This window comes from Notamacropus eugenii, chromosome 4, assembly GCF_028372415.1.
Source record: "Notamacropus eugenii isolate mMacEug1 chromosome 4, mMacEug1.pri_v2, whole genome shotgun sequence".
Taxonomy (NCBI): Eukaryota; Metazoa; Chordata; class Mammalia; order Diprotodontia; family Macropodidae; genus Notamacropus; species Notamacropus eugenii.
In genome coordinates, this window is record NC_092875.1 from 154,263,634 (window position 1) to 154,281,556 (window position 17,923).

At 38.8% G+C, this 17,923-nt stretch overlaps 1 protein-coding gene across 3 annotated transcripts in view; it reads right to left on the reverse strand.

Annotated features, from left to right (window-relative positions):
* The window catches only part of MATN2 (matrilin 2), a 203,856-nt gene that overhangs the window by 58,598 nt on the left and 127,335 nt on the right, over nt 1–17,923 (reverse strand). For all 3 annotated transcript variants that reach the window (XM_072603435.1, XM_072603436.1, XM_072603434.1), the window contains exons 6-7: nt 12,559–12,681; nt 8,412–8,534 (exon numbers count right to left, since the gene is read on the reverse strand). In XM_072603435.1, the coding sequence (XP_072459536.1) occupies nt 8,412–8,534; nt 12,559–12,681 (246 nt within the window). The remainder of the gene's footprint in view (nt 1–8,411; nt 8,535–12,558; nt 12,682–17,923) is intronic.

The window sequence follows — 17,923 nt, forward strand, 5'->3', positions numbered from 1 at the left end:
CACATGCAAAATTGAATGGAGAATTCTCCCAGCAAAATTCCTGAGCAAACCAGACTGAATGGGAATCTCTTTCTATCGTTCTCTGAGTTTCTCTTCCCACTCGGCCCCTGCTTTGGGGCTGGCTTCATTATGGAGGACACAGGATGACTTTTCTGATGTCCATTTAGCTGCAGTCAGAGCTAGTCAGCACAAATGTATTAAGTATGGGTACCTTACTCCTTATGTAAGCTTGTGTCAGACTCCCAGGCCATTGAAATGGAAGAAAGAAGCAGCTGACTGTCTGAGTTTTTTATTTTCTTGAACTTATACTAACATAGATCAGTATTTGTTCTACAAATTATATTCTTGAGACTTGCCTGAAGCTCTGTATGATTAAGTGACTGGCCCAGGGTCACACAGCTAGTGTGTGTCAGAGGTAGGATATGAATCCAGGTCTTTTGGGCTCTCTATATCCTCTGAGAAGCTTCCTCTCACCCACAACTGTTAGGTGTCTGCAAATTCCTTGACTATTTCAAGAGTGAAAATATGTTCTTTGGGTGTTGGTGATCCAAGCATATTTGGTATAGTGTTAATGGGATCCAGGCTTGGGTGTGTTTGTGAGAGAGCATGAAGTGTTTTTGGATTGAGTGAAGTACAAGAGGGATGTGGGCGAGGAAATGGGAGACTGGTGAAAGTGAGTGCGAAAGGAGGAGAGGCAGCTGGTATAGCCATCCAAGCTTTGGGAGCCCCTTGAGCTGGGGCCATGTGGGGATTTGTGGAAGGACGGAAGGAAAGACTGCTGGGCTGGGTAGTAGATGGTGTAATCTACTCTTTTGGAACTTGGAACCCTTGGAGCCCCTGGGGTCCAGTGCTCTCTCATGCAGTGATAGGAACGTTTTGAGGCATTTAGGTGGTATAGTGAACCAAACAGCAGAGTTGGAATTAGGAGGAAGAAAACAAGCATTTATTAAACACCTACTATAATAAGCACTTTATGAACATTATCTCATTCGATCCTTACGACAACCCTAGGAGGTAAGGCACTATTATTATCTCCATTTTATAGTTGAGGAAACTGAGGCAGACAGAGATTAAGTGACTTTCTCAGGGTCACATAATTAGTAAATATCCAAGACAGGATTAGGTATGAACTCCAGGCTCAGCCCTCAATCTACTGGGTTATTCAGCTGCTTCTAGATGGGTGAACTCAGGAGGACCTGAGCTGAATTTGTGTCGGATATTTATTAGCTATGCAGCCTTGGGTAAGTCACTTAGCCATTTTCCAGCACCTAGCACTGCATCTGGCACATAGTAGGCATTTAATAAATGTTTACTGATTGATTGTTGGGAAGATCAAATGTTATAAAGTGCTTTGCAAACCCTAAAGTGCCATATAAATGCTAGCTCTTAACTAGCCAAGATAAGAGAGCCCTGGCAAATGCACATGTCTGACCTCTCCTTCACACCCCCTTCAGTTCTCTCTGAACAGGAAAAGACAGAAACCTGCATTTCTGGAATCAGGCTATGAATGGTGAGCATTGACCTGGGAAAGTCACAAGTCCAAACCTCAGTTTCCCCATATTTAAAGTGGGAAATGATAACACTTGTATTACCTAGTTCACAGAATTGTCATGATGATCAAATGAGGCAACATGCTTAAAAAATGTAAGCTATTATTATTATTAACCATAGTCTCTGCCCTCAGTGACTATGGAGTCTGGCAGAGGGGACAAGACAGACACACATAAAAGACTAATTAATACTGACCAGGTGGTGGATGAGAAGTGCCAAATGAGGAAGACGGACAAGCTTTGGGGAGTAGGGCACAGAGCAGCTGTTAATTTTCACCCATCCAAAGTGAAACTCAATCAGTCCTACTGAAGTCAACAGTCTTGCAGGGTCAAAGTGGTATTTATGGGAGGCAGGCTTTCTGATCATTCAGGCCACAGTCCCCAGCTCTGAAGGCAGCTCAGGCCTGGCTTTCATGTTTTCATCAGAACCCTAGTGACTGATGCTTTGAAAATACGACAGTGCTTCACAGTATGAGTTGTAAAGGAAACTCAGGAAGGATGGGGAAAAAAGTAGGGTATAGCGTGAATTCTCCATTAACACGCTTCAGGCTGTGAAAAAAATCACAAACTGAATGAACCCTGTGAATAAAATCTGAGAAAAAGGAATGAAATCTGGGGAAAAAAGTCATCTTCTCCAGGGTATAACAAAAAAATGCCCCTAGAAATTAAAAAAAAAATCTTCTGTTTAGGTTGGATGAGAAACTATTTCTCTCCCTCATTAATTAGAGATGATCTTTGCTTTAGAAAGATATGCTATTGTGAGCCGGCAGAGGGGAGGAGTTCAGCTCATATGGAGGAAGCTGGAAGACAGGACCCACCTCTTGGACTAGGCAAAAAAGCACATATATGACCCTCCAAGAGCAGTTTAACATACCATCCATTTAAAATAATTAAATTGTATTTTTACAATATCAAACATTTATTTTTTCTTCTACTTCTTCTGTACTACATATAAAAAAGAAAAGAACAAAACCCTTGTAATAAATATGCATAGTCAAACAAAGACAAATTCCCACATTGGCCATGTCCAAAAATATGTGTGTCATCCTGCATGTTGAGTCCATCCCTCTTTGTGAGGATGGTGGGTAGTGTCTATCTGGAATCATGGTTGGTCATTGCGTTGATCAGGGTTCTTAACTCTTTCAAAATGGTTCATTTTTGCATAGTTTTGTTATTGTATAATGTGTTCACCTGGGTCTTCTCACTTCACTCTGCATCTATTCATCCAGAGTCATCTCTGGTCATCCTGACCTAAGTCTTGCCACTAGACCCAGATGGCTCTAGAGGACAGAGTGACAATGGTGACTTTGCAGTCTTCCCTCATTAAATCCAATTTACTTTGAAAGTTATTATGGCATCACCTTCCTGATGTCATGGTCCACCAGTTCATATAAGAATTAGCAGTTACCTAACTGCCAGACTAAGTAGACACTCCAGTATCTTTGCAAGAGAACCCCATGGACAGTAGTCTATAGTCCATAGGGTCACAAAGAGTCGGATATGATTGAAGGACTGAACACACCATCACAACCAAACTGCCAGACTCAGACATTTGCTAGCTGTGTGACCATGGGCAAGCCACTTAACTTCTTCCTTCCTCAGTCTCTTCATCTGCAAAATGGGTATAATAACAGCACCTACTCCAGGGTTGTAAAGATCACATGAAATAATATTTGTAAAGTGCTTAGCACATATTACTGTTCCATTGTTTCAGTCAAATTCAACTCTTTGTGACCTCCACTTGGGGTACTGACGAGATTTACCATTTCCTTCTCCAGTTTATTTTACAGATGAGGAAACTGAGGCAAACAAGGTTAATTAACTTGCCCAGGGTCACACAGCTAATAAGTGTTTGGGGTTATATTTGAACTCAGGAAGATGAGTTCTTCCAAGTCCAGATCCCTATCTACTGTGCAAACTGTATACTTATTTATGCTTTATAATGGAGCCCATGAGTTGATGAGCACATTGAGAGAGACAGAGAGACAGACAAAAAGACAGAGAAAGAAACAGAGACAGAGAGGGAGGGCAGAGAGAGCAATACATGTGTATTGAATTGCATTGACTGAAAGCTAACTGGGCATCAGGAAAGTAATCCTAGCCCTATGGTCATATAGCCTGAGAGAACAAGGCCTTCCCCAAACTACAAGAAATTTAGCTGCTGCAGAATGACACAAACAAATGGACTTGACCAAAGATGATGGGCATATCCAACTTAAATAATACATTACACTGCTCAACCTCATTTCTAGGAGTTCCTGACATTCTTCAAAAATGCCATCTAGAGCAGGGGTTCTTAACCTTTTTTTTTTTGTGTTGTGACCTCGTTGGCAATCTGCTGAAACCTATCGGCCAATCCTCAGCATAAAGTGTTTAAATGTATAAGTAAAATTCGTAGGACTACTAAGGAAGCCAATTCCATATTGAAATGAAGATGTTATGTTTTTTCTACCCAAGTTCATTTATTGACCCCCCCCAAAATCTATATAGGGATTCCTTGGGATTACATGAAACTCCTGAGAGAAGCTGATAGTCAGGCTCTCATCTAGTCCATCTAGGTAACTGAGCATCACCAGGGCCAACTCTAAAGGGAATAGATGTGGAAAGTAAAAAAGAGAGTTCATATTGCTGCTGTACTTTAAGGTTTAGAAAGTGCTTTCCTTACAACCAAATTGTTGGAAGGCAATGGTAGGATTTTAGCCCTAACTCACTGATGAGAGAAAGGATAATCAGAAAGCTTAGGAGATGTGCCCATGATCACAGAGCTAGTGTGAGACCTGGCACTTGAATCTGAGGATGGAGTGAAAGCCCAGAATTCTATCACCTTTTCAGTGCCCTTCCAATGTCCTATTGCCTCAGGTAGCAGAAATTCAAATAAGGAGGCAAGTTGCTAGAGTGGGGGTGGATCAGGATGCTGTACTCTAGGGGAGAAAACCCTTATTTTTCTTGGATGAAGGGTAGGACACCTGATTAGAGAAGATGCTGAGATAAGTGCAGTGAATTCATGTAGAGTTTGGGGTACTTTGGAGGTAGGTTACATTATGCTGTGGGCAGATACACACATCATCTTTGGTTAAGTCCATCACTTTGTCAGTCTTTGGCAGAAAAGGTTCTCCCTTCCCCCTTCTCCCGCCTTCCCTCCCTTCCTCCCTTTCATCTCTGTCTGTCTCTCCTCTCCTCTCTCTCCTCTGTCTCCCCTCTCTCTTGATCTTTCTCTCAATCTGTCCCTCTCTTCCCCCTCCCTTTCTCTCTCTCTCTCTGTCTCTCTCTCTGTCTCTTTCACTCAATTACCATCTCTAAACAGATGCTTTCTAGATCTATATATTCAGCTCAAGTCTCTCTCCTGTGCTCCAATCCCCTATCACCAACTGCCTATTAGACATTGCCAAAAGAATGGTTTATAGCTATCTCAAGCTCTACACGACCATTATCTTTTCCTTCAAAATCACTCCCCCTACTGAACTTCCCCATTATTTGCCAGGTTCACAACCTTTCACCCTTGACTCCTCACTCTCACTCACCCCACATATTCAATAGAAATTTTGTTATTTCTATCTCTATTACTTGTTTAGCATATGTCCTGCCTTTCCACGCACACAATAAGCACCCTAATTCAGGCCTTGTTACCTCTCATCTCAATTATGGCAACAAGTCTCCCTTCCTCAAGCCTTTTCCTTTTCTAATCCATTCTCCATCAAAGCACATATCTGATCATGTCTCTGGCTCCGTATTGCTCTAGGATCAAATATAAATGCCTCTGTTAACATCTAAATCTTTTGGCAACATGACTCCTTCCTACCTTTCTAGTTTTACACATGACTCCCCTTCTTGTACTCTTCAACTTGGCCATGCTGGTCTACTCACTATTCAGCAGACATGACACCCTTATCACCCATCTCAGTGCCTTTGTCTCCCATTCCAATAAGGTTCTCACTCCTCTCCTCTACCTTTCAGAATTCCTAAGTTCTTTCAAGACTCAGCTCAATAACCATCTCCATTGTGAAACTACCTTATATTAATTTTGTATTTGTTGTCCACGTACATATTCATGTTGTCTCCTTCACTAGAATGGAAGCTCTTTGAGGGTAGGGACTGTTACACATTTTGTATCACCAGAACCCAGAACAGTGCCTGGCACACAGTAATTACTTAATAAATGTGTTGATTGGTCAAAGACATTTCAAATGGCTACCTACCCTTTTGAAAGGGATGATTCCAATGCCTCTCTCCACAAGAAAGGGAGATTCATTCATTTTGAATACCCTTTTAGAAGGAAGAAGTACAAGATGAGAACAGACTGGGAGAAATCTTAGGAACCTTCTAGATTGAAATGGATTCTTTATGGCTTGTTTCTGCTTCATTTAGAAAGTAACACACAATGAAACCTTTTGGGAACACAAAATCTGTCTGTTCATACAGATATATCCTCCTAAGTATAAGTTCATAAGAGTATAATATAGACTTAGACAATATGTCTATAATCAGTCATGGAGCCCAAATCCTCTTATTTTACAGATGAGGAATGGGGGCCCAGAGAGATTCAGCATTTTACCCAAGTTCACATAGGCAATAAGTGCCAGAACTGGGATTTTTAACCTGGGTCCTCTTAATCTAAAACCAGCCTGCCTATGACTGTACCATATTTTCTCAGCTAAGCAGTCAATAGATAGAGCACTGGGTCTGGAGTTAGGAAGACCTGAGTTCAAATCCAGTCTAAGACACTTACTAGATGTGTGACCCTGGGCAAGTCACAACCTCTGTTTCCCTCAGTTTCCCCAATGTAAAATGAGGCAAATGACAGCACCTACTTTCCGGGTTGTGAGGATCAAATGAGATAATATTTGTAAAGCACTTAGCACAGTGTCTGGCACATCCTCTGCCCATTATAAAGGTTTATCCACTCCCTTCCCCAGCCCTTTTCCTCTATTAATGTTCTGCTCTCAGACTTCATGATATAGAGCTGTACATGCTTAATAAACGCTTGTTGACTTGACTTTATGGAAACACCAGAGGGATAGTGATCTGGCTTAGCGGGTGCCCACGCTGACAAATATCACAGATCTCCTAAAGTTTTGGAATGAATCTTAACACCCACAAATAAGTCACCTATGGGTGACTTCTCCTGGGTGCTGTTATGCACACACTTTCATGGAAAAAGTTGTGGTCAACATCAAGAAGAGGCCAAGTAGGAAAATCTGACTCTAGCAATTCTGTGCATGTGTGGTCTAGTGGAAATCATCCCATCTAATTGTTTTACATTCTGTAGGGAATGAAATTAAAATTCTGATGTAATGTTTTACTATGTTTAAGCACTGTTATCATACTTTGGTAAGGCACGGCATTCAATATTTAATTTTAAAATGAGACTATGTAACTATCTGCTAAAGTGGTGTAACTACAACATTCATTAAAACAAGTGTACAAGTTAGAGTGTGCATAAACAATATGTGAATATTCACTAGAAAACAATATATTAGACTTAATATAATTAAACCTAAATATATAAAATCCAAATTATAGATCCAAATCTAAATCATAATTATATACATATATAATTAATACCAAAATTATGTAATACTGAATTACATAATAAAATTTTGCTGACACAGATTCAGAACAACTAGGTGGCACAGTGAGTCCTGGGATTAGAATCAGGAAGACTCATCTTCATGAGTTCAAACCTGGTCTCAGATACTGTGTGACCTCAGGCAAATCACTTAACCCTTTTTGCCTCAGTTCCTCATCTATAAAATGAGCTGGAAAAGAAAATGGCAAAAAACTGCAGTGTCTTAGCCAAGAAAACCCCCAAATGGGGCCACAAAGAGTCAGAAGGGACTGAAATGACTCAGCAGCAACAGTGATCAGTAAAACAGAAGGCATAGCATTAAATTTTGGAAAACATAGATGCCTACTGTTCCTCCCCTTATCATGGGCACTAGTGACGCTTCTGGGCAGCCTGAATGTCATGGGATCTGAAAGTGAAGGAGATGGAGTTGTCTCTCCAAATAAGAGTTCTGGTCATTTCATGGGGATGCTAAAATTAAGTGATTCTACATGAACCCCTCAGGAGAATTCTAGAACTAAAGGTACTTTCTGGTGTGGTACGGTAGAAAGCAAGCTGGGCTTGGAATCAGGAATCCTGGTTTCAAATCCTGGTTCTTATAATTACTGGTTGTGTGATCGTAGGCAGCTCATGCCATCTCTCGGAGCCTTAGTCTATGCATCTTTAAGATGGGGATAAAAGTACCTGTACAACCTACTTCAAGGGGTTGTCATGAAGGAAGTGTTTTGTAAACCTTAATGCACTGCATAACTGAGTAGTTATTTAGTTGGGGTGGATATGTAGGATGAGTTTGTGACCATTATAGGATTACTGTAGTTATTTAGTTGGAGTGGCTATGTAGTATGAGTTTGTGAACATTATAGGATTACTGTGCATTTTCAAAAATGGCCGCCTTTTTAAAAGCACTACTACTACTAATTATAAGCATTCAAGGTCTGCCTGTGCCATACATAGTTACTGTGTGACCATTGGTTACTTTCTTAACTTCTTGATGCGCTAAGACTAAGTGATCCAGAGGAATTCTGATCTGCATTAGTAGAGGGAGTTTCCACACGGGGATATCTCTATGTTGATAAAATCACAGGTCCTGACCTGCCCCTGCCCCCACCAATAAGGACAAAAATACAGACTAAATGAGTGAATAGTGTTGATAAAACTATTACACACATTCAAGGCAGAAGTTTGGGGTGGTTGTATATTAAGATGTTCTATCAAGTTTTCCCCAGAAAATAATAAACTCCAGAAAGGTGCCATAAAGGAGAAACAGCCACTCTTGGCTGACACAATGAGGGACTTACTCCTGCATGTTTTCTTATCTGGATTCAGGTTAAATCCTTTCAGGCATCGACAGGAATAAGAATCTTCTGTATTGACACACTCATGCTGGCAACCGTGGTTAAGAGAAGCACAATAGTCCAACTCTGATTAAAAAAAGAAAAGAAAAGAAACAATGACTTTGATTTAGGAAAACCAAATGATACCCAGCAATAACTCTTTCCTTGTTTTACAGGTAAAATTCCAAGATAGTAATATTTTGGATATTCATTCCTCTTTCTTCCCCCTTCTTTTTTGAGAAGAATTCAGTAATGAACAAAGATCTATTAAGCAGCTGTTAGGTACAAGGCATACTTCTCCCTACCATATCTAACTTGGGTTCTCTATGATCCTTCCTCTCTATGCCTCTTCTTGCCCTTATACCTATACTTTCTTGCCTCCTCGACCTCTAATGCTTAGCACCTGAGTGCTGTCCATGGTACATAGGAGTCTGGGCCTAGCGAGGGGATGCCAAGTAGTGGAAGCTATATGTTCTTGCAATAGCTGCATACTTTCCCTCACCACATCCCTTAGACCTACAGGTAATCAGGCCTGACCTCTCTATAAGCCCACATAATTATTCTAAGATATTAGCAAGGAATACAAGCCTCAGTTACATTTGTGACAGCTTCCATTCCAGTTTGTTGGGAGAATTTCCTCAGTGTTATAGTCTCTTGTGGTAAATGAACCCTCACATCAATGAAAAGCCTAATATTCCTCCATTTGGTGGCCAGCCCCTTTCCATGAAGTTATTTATATAAAGAACTTAGCAGACCTTAAAGCATTGTAGAAATGTGACCTGTTATTATTGCTGTTGTTTTTCCATTCTTTGGTGGGTCAGTTTATATTGTTTCTTGTAAGGAAGCTCCTTTTGGGGATCTTTCTCAGAGCTAAATTGTAGGAATGTTGAAAGAGAAGAATGGATCTCAGAAGGCTCAGTCTATGATGCTTACTGTTTAGATGCTAGACAATCTCTAGGTTTGTGAATGAACCTTACTCCCTTGAGGATCCATTTATAATCATAGGAAGAAGCAAAATCATTTGTTGTTCCTCCTTTAATATTTCCCTTTTCACTGACTATTTCTGTGCCTACAAAGTCAACTTGAGACAGGAAACAGGGCTGAAGATAGAGATTTAGTAATTAATTGTACAGAGGTGATAGTTGAAGCAGTGGGAAAGGATTTCATCAACAAGGGAGAGCTATAGTGAGAGAACAGAAGAGGGATGAGGGCACTAAACCTTTGGGGACACCTATATTAACATGAAGGAAAGAAGAAAAGACAATGAAGTTGACAAAAAAAGAGGTCAAAGATCTAGATAAACAGGAGAGCCTCTGTCATGGAAGCCAAAAGAAAACGTTCAGAAGAAAGAGGGATGATCCATGGGGTTAAATAGCATAGGGACGTCAAGGGGAGATGAGAATGGGGGGAAAATGCCATTTAACCTGTCAACAAGAAGGATACTGATGGCTTTTAGAAAGAAACATCAGTAGAATGGTGGAGAGAGAAGTCAGTTTAAAAAGGATTGAGGCATGAGTGAATGTCAAGGGAGTAGATGTAGGGAGTACAGATGATTTTTTCAAGAAATTCACCAATGAAGGGGAAAATAGAGGTGGAATGAAAGTCAGAGGGATTAGAAGGTTTAAAGGGGCAATTTAAAAATTTATTATTATTTAGAATAGAGGAAACCTGCATAGAAGTGATAGAGTCAGGCAGAGAGTAAGAAACCAATAAAAAGGGAAAGATTGAAGGTTTCATAGAGAAGAGAGGATGGTTAATAGAATGAAGTCTCAGAGAAAATAGAAGGAATCATTCCTGAATCCAAGTCTATCTGTCCTATTCCTCTTTCCTAGAAAGCCTTTCCCTATCTTCCTCACTTATCCAGAACCTACCCCTCCTTTGAAGTCCAACCCCAGAACCATGTCCAAGAATATTTTATATATAACTACAAGTGAGCTTTTAAGCTTGGTAAAATTCTTCTATATCTATTTTCTTATTCAGTCACTTATTTGTTTCTTATTCAATCACTGTGAACTAATAAGGCCAATACTACTTATGTTCATTTTATAGATGAAAAAGGTAAGGCGCAGAAAGGTAAATTTCCCAAAGTGATCAAGCTAGCTAGTGGTCATGAGGGATGGATCTCCTGACTCCCAGTAGTATATACTGCTGGCCTATCTTCTTCCCTCAGGTTTCTTTTCCACAAGGCCTTCCCTGACTACTCCAAAAAACACTGATCTCCCTTCTCCCTGGACTTCTATAGAACTTGGTGCCATTATCACTCTTTTTTGACACTTGGTCATATGCAGCCTTGGAAAATTTATGGTTTCATGGGTGTATATATTATCTTACCAACTGAATTATAAACTCTTGTGAAACATTTTATTGTCTTACATTTATTTTACCTTCCTCTCATACTTAGCACAGTGTCATCAAAAGAATGAATTAATTCAAAATCATATTCAAAATTAATTTAGCATATTCAGTTGTAGAGTATTGAATCAACTGACTAGTTGATCAGTACAAATTTAGTTAGGTGTGTATCTGTCATCTATCTATCTATCTATCTATCTATCTATCTATCTATCTATCTGTCTATCCATGCTATCACCCTTATTACACAGAATTACAGATAAAGAATGCCTGTTTACTAATACTACAGCCAAATTCCTTCTTTCTGTCCAAAGCCCTGACATTTTATAGCAGCTGGAGCTGCAGGGAAGATATTGGCAGGTGGATGGAGCAAAAGAAGAAAACTGATGTCCAACAGCTCATCTCTGCTGTAACTATCCATCCAGCTGCGTTCTTTAGTCCCATGTTGCCCCTAATCCTGGTGCTTATTAGTAGTGGATGTAAGAATATCAAGAAGATTAAGTATTGGAATTCTTTTTTGTTTGTTTTAGTTGTATGTGTGTTTCTAAGTACTGGACTCCTTGTTTCTGTAATAAATGTTTATGAAAAGTTTTGTAAAGTCATTTTCAAAAATAAATTGAATCCCATTTTCTTAGAGCTTATACTTCAGAGTTGCTTTATCTTCATTAAAAATTAATCTTCATTTGGACCCTAATATGTGAACTTTAAGTCTCTCAGTCAAGGAAGTAAACAAACACTTGTGTGCACTAAAGAACTCTATATTTACAATAACATGCTGCTAGTCCTTTTGAAAAGTGAGTGTGATCACTTCTTAATTTAGATTTTTTTGAAGTTTATATTTTGGTATATCACGCTTTCCTTTCCCCCTCTTTCCTTCCTTTCTTCCCCCCTCCCTCCTTCCCTTCTCTCCTTCTTTCTTTCCTTCGTTCTTTTTTTCCTTTTCCTTCCTTTTTCCTTTTCCTTTTCCTTCCTTGTTTCCTTGCTTCCTTCCTTCTTTTCTTCCTTCTTCTATCCCTCTCTCCTTCCTTCCCATCCTTATTTCCTTTCTTCCTTGATACTGGGTCTCCCTACCTTGCCCAAATTATAACTTTAGTAGCCACTTGTGGGCTGATCCTATCTCTGGTTTGCCCTGCTCTGTTTCTGACCTGGGCTGTTTTTGTCCTCTTTATATGCAGTTTAGTGGCTTCTTCCACAGCCCTCTTCCCAGGAACTCACTATATTAGTGCCAGATTTAGTGTGAGTACCAGACTGGCATAAGACTTTTTGTTTCTGGACTCAATCAATCTACCAGCCTCAGGTTCACCAGTAGCAGGGATTATTGATGTGCACCACCACATGCCTGTCTTGTATCATCTAGGTCTAAGAGTAGGGGACTCTTGGACCTATATGGATGGACTGTTTAATACACCATCTTGCTACATTCCAATGAAGACTTTTGCTTTAAAATTCTGATAATAAATTGTAGATATATAGCTATGTTAGCACCAAATGACATACCAGGGTATATTTGGGAGGAAGGTGGGATTCCCCCCTCCAAGTGTAGATCTTTTATGGAAGATGACCTTTCTGATTCTCCACAGGATGGATCTTGGAAAAAAACTGGGATAACTTGTCAAGAAGGTCAAGAAAGGGTGGTCATTAAGTTATAATCAGAGAAGAAGAAAAATCCTCCAGAAAAATCAAGTGTTAATTTGGCATTGAGAGACTTCAATGCCCAAAGCCACCTAATGTCATAAGAATGACACATCTTGAAACTTACTGTTGCATGTTTTTTTATCTGGGTTAAGAGCAAATCCTTTATGGCATCTGCAGAAATAGGAATTATCAGCATTTACACACTCATGTTCACAGCCATGGCTTTCTGAGGCACAGTAATCCACAACTATAGAGAAAATAAAAATATTGAAAGTTAACTTGAAAATGAAATCAAAGATAGTTAATAAACATGGACCATCTACAAGAACAAAACAGTACTAACAATAATTCATGTTCAAATTGTTTATAACTAATTGGTATTTACTTTGTTTACATAGCTATGGTTTACAAAGCACTTTCCCACAGTCACTCCATTTGGTAGATAGTGTAGATATTATAATCCCCATTTTACATATGAGGACACTGAATTTCAGGGAGCAGAAGGGAAAGGGAAGGGATCATTGGATTGCTGAGAGGACCTAAGTTATTGATAGTTGATCATCACACAATGTTGCTGATACGGTGTACAGTGTTCTCCTGGTTCTGCTCATTTCACTTTGCATGAGTTCATGTAAAGTTTTTCCAGGTTTTCCTGAAATCTGCCTTCTTGTCATTTCTTATAGCACAATAATATTCCATTACATTCATATGCCACAACTTGTTCAGTCACTCCCTCACTGATGAGTATCCCCTCAATATACAATTTTTTGCTACCACACAAAAGAGCTGCTATAAATATTTTTGTACATGTAGGTCCTTTTCCCTTTTTTATAATAAAGGTTTTTTATGTAGAACTTAACAGTTTTCTGATGCACTTTTGCATAATTGTTATTTTAAAATTATGAAAAAGCTTTTCTTTAATATGGGCATTCCCTCCATCAATGCAGATCACAGCCCTTTGTACCTTTTTTTTTTTAGTTTTCAACTTTCACTTCCATAAGATTTTGAGTTCTAAATTTTCTCCCTCCTTTCTTCCCCCCACCAAGACGGTGTGCAATTTGATATAGGCTCTTCATATACATTGTATTGAACATATTTTCACATTAGTCATGGTGTAAAGAAGGATTAGAACCAACGGGAGGAACCATAAGAAAAAAGAAACAAAAGAGAGAAATACAGAGAGAGACAGACAGACGGAGACACAGAGAGAGACAGACATCAGACAGAGACACAGAGAGAGAGAGATAGAGAGACACAGAGAGGGAGAGAGACAGAGAGATGGAGAGAGAGAGAGACAGAGAGGGAAGGAGGGAGGGAGAGGAGAGTGCAAAAAGTATGCATTCTGCATTCTGATTCCATAGTTTTTTTCTAGATGTGGATAACATTTTCCATCATGAGTCTTTTAGAATCTTAGGTCCTTGCATTGCTGAGAAGAGCTGTCTATCAAAAGTTGGTCATCGCACAATGTTACTGTTACAATGTACAATGTTCTCCTGGTTCTGCTCAGCATCAGTTCATGCAAGTCTTTTCAGGTTTTCCTAAAGTCCACCTGCTCATCATTTCTTATCAAGGGAATAATAGTATTCCATTACATTCCCCACTTGTTCAGTCATTCCCCAATTGATGGGCATCCCCTCAATTTCCAATTCTTTGCCACCACAAAAATAGCTTCTCTAAATATTTTTGCACGTGGAGGTCCTTTTCCAATTTTTATGATCTCTTTGGGAAACAGACCCAGAAGTGGTATTGCTGGGTCAAAGAGTATGCACAGTTTGATAGCCAGAGTTCCATATTTAGGTATAATTCCAAATTGTTCTCCAGAATGATTGAATCAGTTCACAGCTCCACCAACAAGGCATTGCTGTCTTAATTTTCTCACATCCCCTCCAACATCTGTCATTTTCTTTTTCTGTCATGTCAACCCGTCTGATTTGTGTGAGGTTGTACCTCAAAATTGTTTTAATTTACATGTCTCTAATCAATAGTGATTTAGAGCATTTTTTTTCATATGACTATAGATAGCTTTGATTTCTTCTTCTGAAAACTGCCTGTTCATATCCTCTGACCTTTGTCAGTTGGGGCATGACTTGTAGCCTTATAAATTTGACTCAGTTCTCTGTTTATTAAAGGTGAAGAGAAGGGAACAAACATTTATTAAGCACCTACTATGTACCAGGTATTATACTAAGCACTTTTTAGACATTATCTCATTTGATCCTCACAGCCTTGGTAGGTAGGTGCTATTATTATTTCCCTTTTACATTTGAGGAAACTGAGGCAGCCAGATGATAGTGGCATGCCCAGGGTCACACAGATATGAAGTGTGTGATCTAAACTTGGATTTTCCTGGCTCTGCAGTCAGTCCTCTGTCTACTATGATACCTAGCTGCTAAGAAAAGTGACTCACCTATGGTTATACAAATACAGTGCTTGGATTCAAACTCAGGTCTCATGATTCTAGATTCAGTCCTCTTCCTAGTACACCAAGTTACCAAAGAGATAATACTGTTTTTGATATCTTAATCAACTAGTTATGTAAACGTGATGGCTAACTAGTCAAAAGGACAATAAATTATGTTTATTCTTTTGCTCCCAGGCTAACTAATGGGTTTTTAGAGAACACAATTTTGATGTTCTAAGACTCCTTAAGTAGGAAAAGTCCTAATATTCATTTTTTCAGTCAACAAACAATTAGATTGGGAACAAAACACCCACACAGTCTTAATCTCTGAATATACTGCTCACTTGGGACATTAGCCAATTGCTAGAGTTTAGCCATAACAAAAACACAGAGATAGGAACCAAATCCTAACAAAAGCCAACTTCTCATCTTTCAAATGCCAGTAAATTGTTTTAATTTTTTTTAAAGCATAATCATTAATGAGAACACCCAGTAACATCTTGATCAGGAGTTGGCAGCCTATAGTGTATATACTGAAGTTTACATGCAGGCTAGCATTCATTGGCACGAAGGGCAGTTGCCACAGGCATGCTGATGCAAGAGCTGGCAATCCATACACACTTCCCAATCCTATGCCCCTGAATTCTCTTAGAGCTTAGAATTTTGAGGTGGAAAGACCTTTAGCAATCTTCTAACTTAACTGCCCCTGTTTTACAAATGAGAGAACTGATAGAGTGACCTGTCCAAGGTTACACAGATGGTAAGAGGTAAGAGGCAGGATTTGAATGCAGGCCCTTTGAGCATTTGGAAAAAGACAAAAGCAAACAGGGTTAGAGTCTTGGTGTTTACTAGATCTATACCCCAAAAAGAACAAAGAAAGAGAGAAAGGACCAATATATGCAAAAAATATTCATAGTAGCTTTTTTCATGGTGGTGAAGAATTGGAAACTGAGGGGGTGCCCATCAATGGGGACAGCTAAACAAGTTGCGATATATATGTGTATATATATATATATATGTGTATATATATGTATATATATATACACATATATATATATGTGTGTGTGTATGATATACGTATGTGATGGAATGCCATTACACTGTAAGAAATTATGAAGGGGATGCTTTCAGGAAAACCTAGGACTCTCTCTAAATGAACTAATACAGAGTGAAGTAAGCAGAACCAATATAACAATTTACACAATGACAAGAATACTGTAAAGATAAACAGCTTTGGAAGATTTGGAAACTCTGAAGGACATAGTTGAAACCAACCACAGTTCTAAACGGGCTTTTGATGAAATGTGCTACCCAGTTCCAGAAAGATTGGACTTAGAGTGCAGACCGATGTTTATTTGGGGTGGGAGGAGAAGGAGATGTGGCCAACTTAGAATTTTAAAAAATTGACTATCGATATTTGTAACAGATTTTATTTTCCTTGCTTTCTCAATGGATGCAGGGGAAGGGAGAAAAAATTTGGAACTGAGAAGTTTTAAAAACTGAATTTAAAATTTTGATTTTATAGCACTTTTGAAAGGTTGTAGGACTTTGAGTTCCATCTTTCATCCATGTTTGAGAATCATGAAATACTCTTGTTAACTCTCTGGGTACTAGAATTTTAAGGCATGCAGCAGACCTCGACTACTCTATCACAGGGAAAATAAGAGTTATTGAGACCCAATGGAGTAATGATACATCTCCTGAGATATCTTGAGTACCTTACACAACTTCATTTGGTTGAAGACATTATACTCTTAAAAACAAAGGTATACAAAGGCAGTATAGAATAGTGGTAGACAGTCCAGAAGAAGTAAGTTCAAATTCCATCCCTGACTCATACTTGTTAATTGAATGCCAAACAAAACTCTTCTTCTCTTGGCTCTCCAAGACTATAAGTGGCAGAGGAGGTACCAATTTGAATTAGAAAAGGGAGTTTCTTCATTAAAATTCTCTATAATAATAACAACTCTGGTATTGTAAAAATAAAAATACAAATGAAAATTGAGGAGTAACTAAAGCCTGGTTGAGGAGGAGAGGGCCAGGAAGGATGGAAGTAACATAGCAATCTTCACCTAGAACTCAGCAATGACTGTATTTTCTCAAGTCTCATTCTAGTTCCAAAAAACAGTCCTTACATAATGTTCTCTTGAAGTTTATAGTGTTTCCCACAGGACCCAGGAATCTAATTTCTCAGTTATTATATTCCAGGTCTCCTGACTACAAAGTCATAAGCACATGGAGACTGGAACCACACTTGCTATTTTTGGTCTCTGAATGACTTGAAGGAAATCATTTCTCAAGTAGCCAGTAGCTATCTATAAAGATAAAGGCTACTTAAGTACTATATAATGAAAAGTAGAGATTTATAGCTCTTGATTTAAAATCTGGCTGCATTCCAAAGGTTTTCTATGATGAAATAGTCTACAATGTGGATAATACTGAGCAGAAACAGGTTATTTTTAGGAGGAAGACACATATTCCTAACACCTGGCAGGGCCCAGAGACCAAAAGCCAAGTCTACCGTTGAGAGAAGTTATAAATAAAATGATTTTGTAAGCAAACACATATATTCACATGGATGTATAAAGACATCCGCTTTCCTCACCCCCAAAATATCTCTAGTTATATTCAGAAATGTCAAGTTTAGTAAAAGGGTTTCATGTTAACACTGGTTATATTATTCCAGGAATTCTTAACTTTCTTTTTAAGTTATGGACCCCTTAGAAATTCTGATGAAGCCAATGATCTCCTTAGGATAATGGTTTTAAATGCATAAAATAAAATACATAAAATAATCAAAGGAGACCAAAGATTAATGGGGAAAAAAAGAAGTAATACTTTCCCCATCCAATTTCACAGATTCCTGGAAATCTGTCCATAGATTCTCCGAAAATAATATTAAAAAAAGAAGCTACACTATTTTATATTTTGGTTGTTCATTCTTACACATCAACGTTGTAGCGACAGCCTAAAAATGTCCATGGCATTTAATTGGTCAATGCTATCTCACGGGGTTCCTGTGAGCCTCAAATGAGACATTATAGATATGAAATATTTTGCAAACTTTAAAGCATTATATGAATGTTAG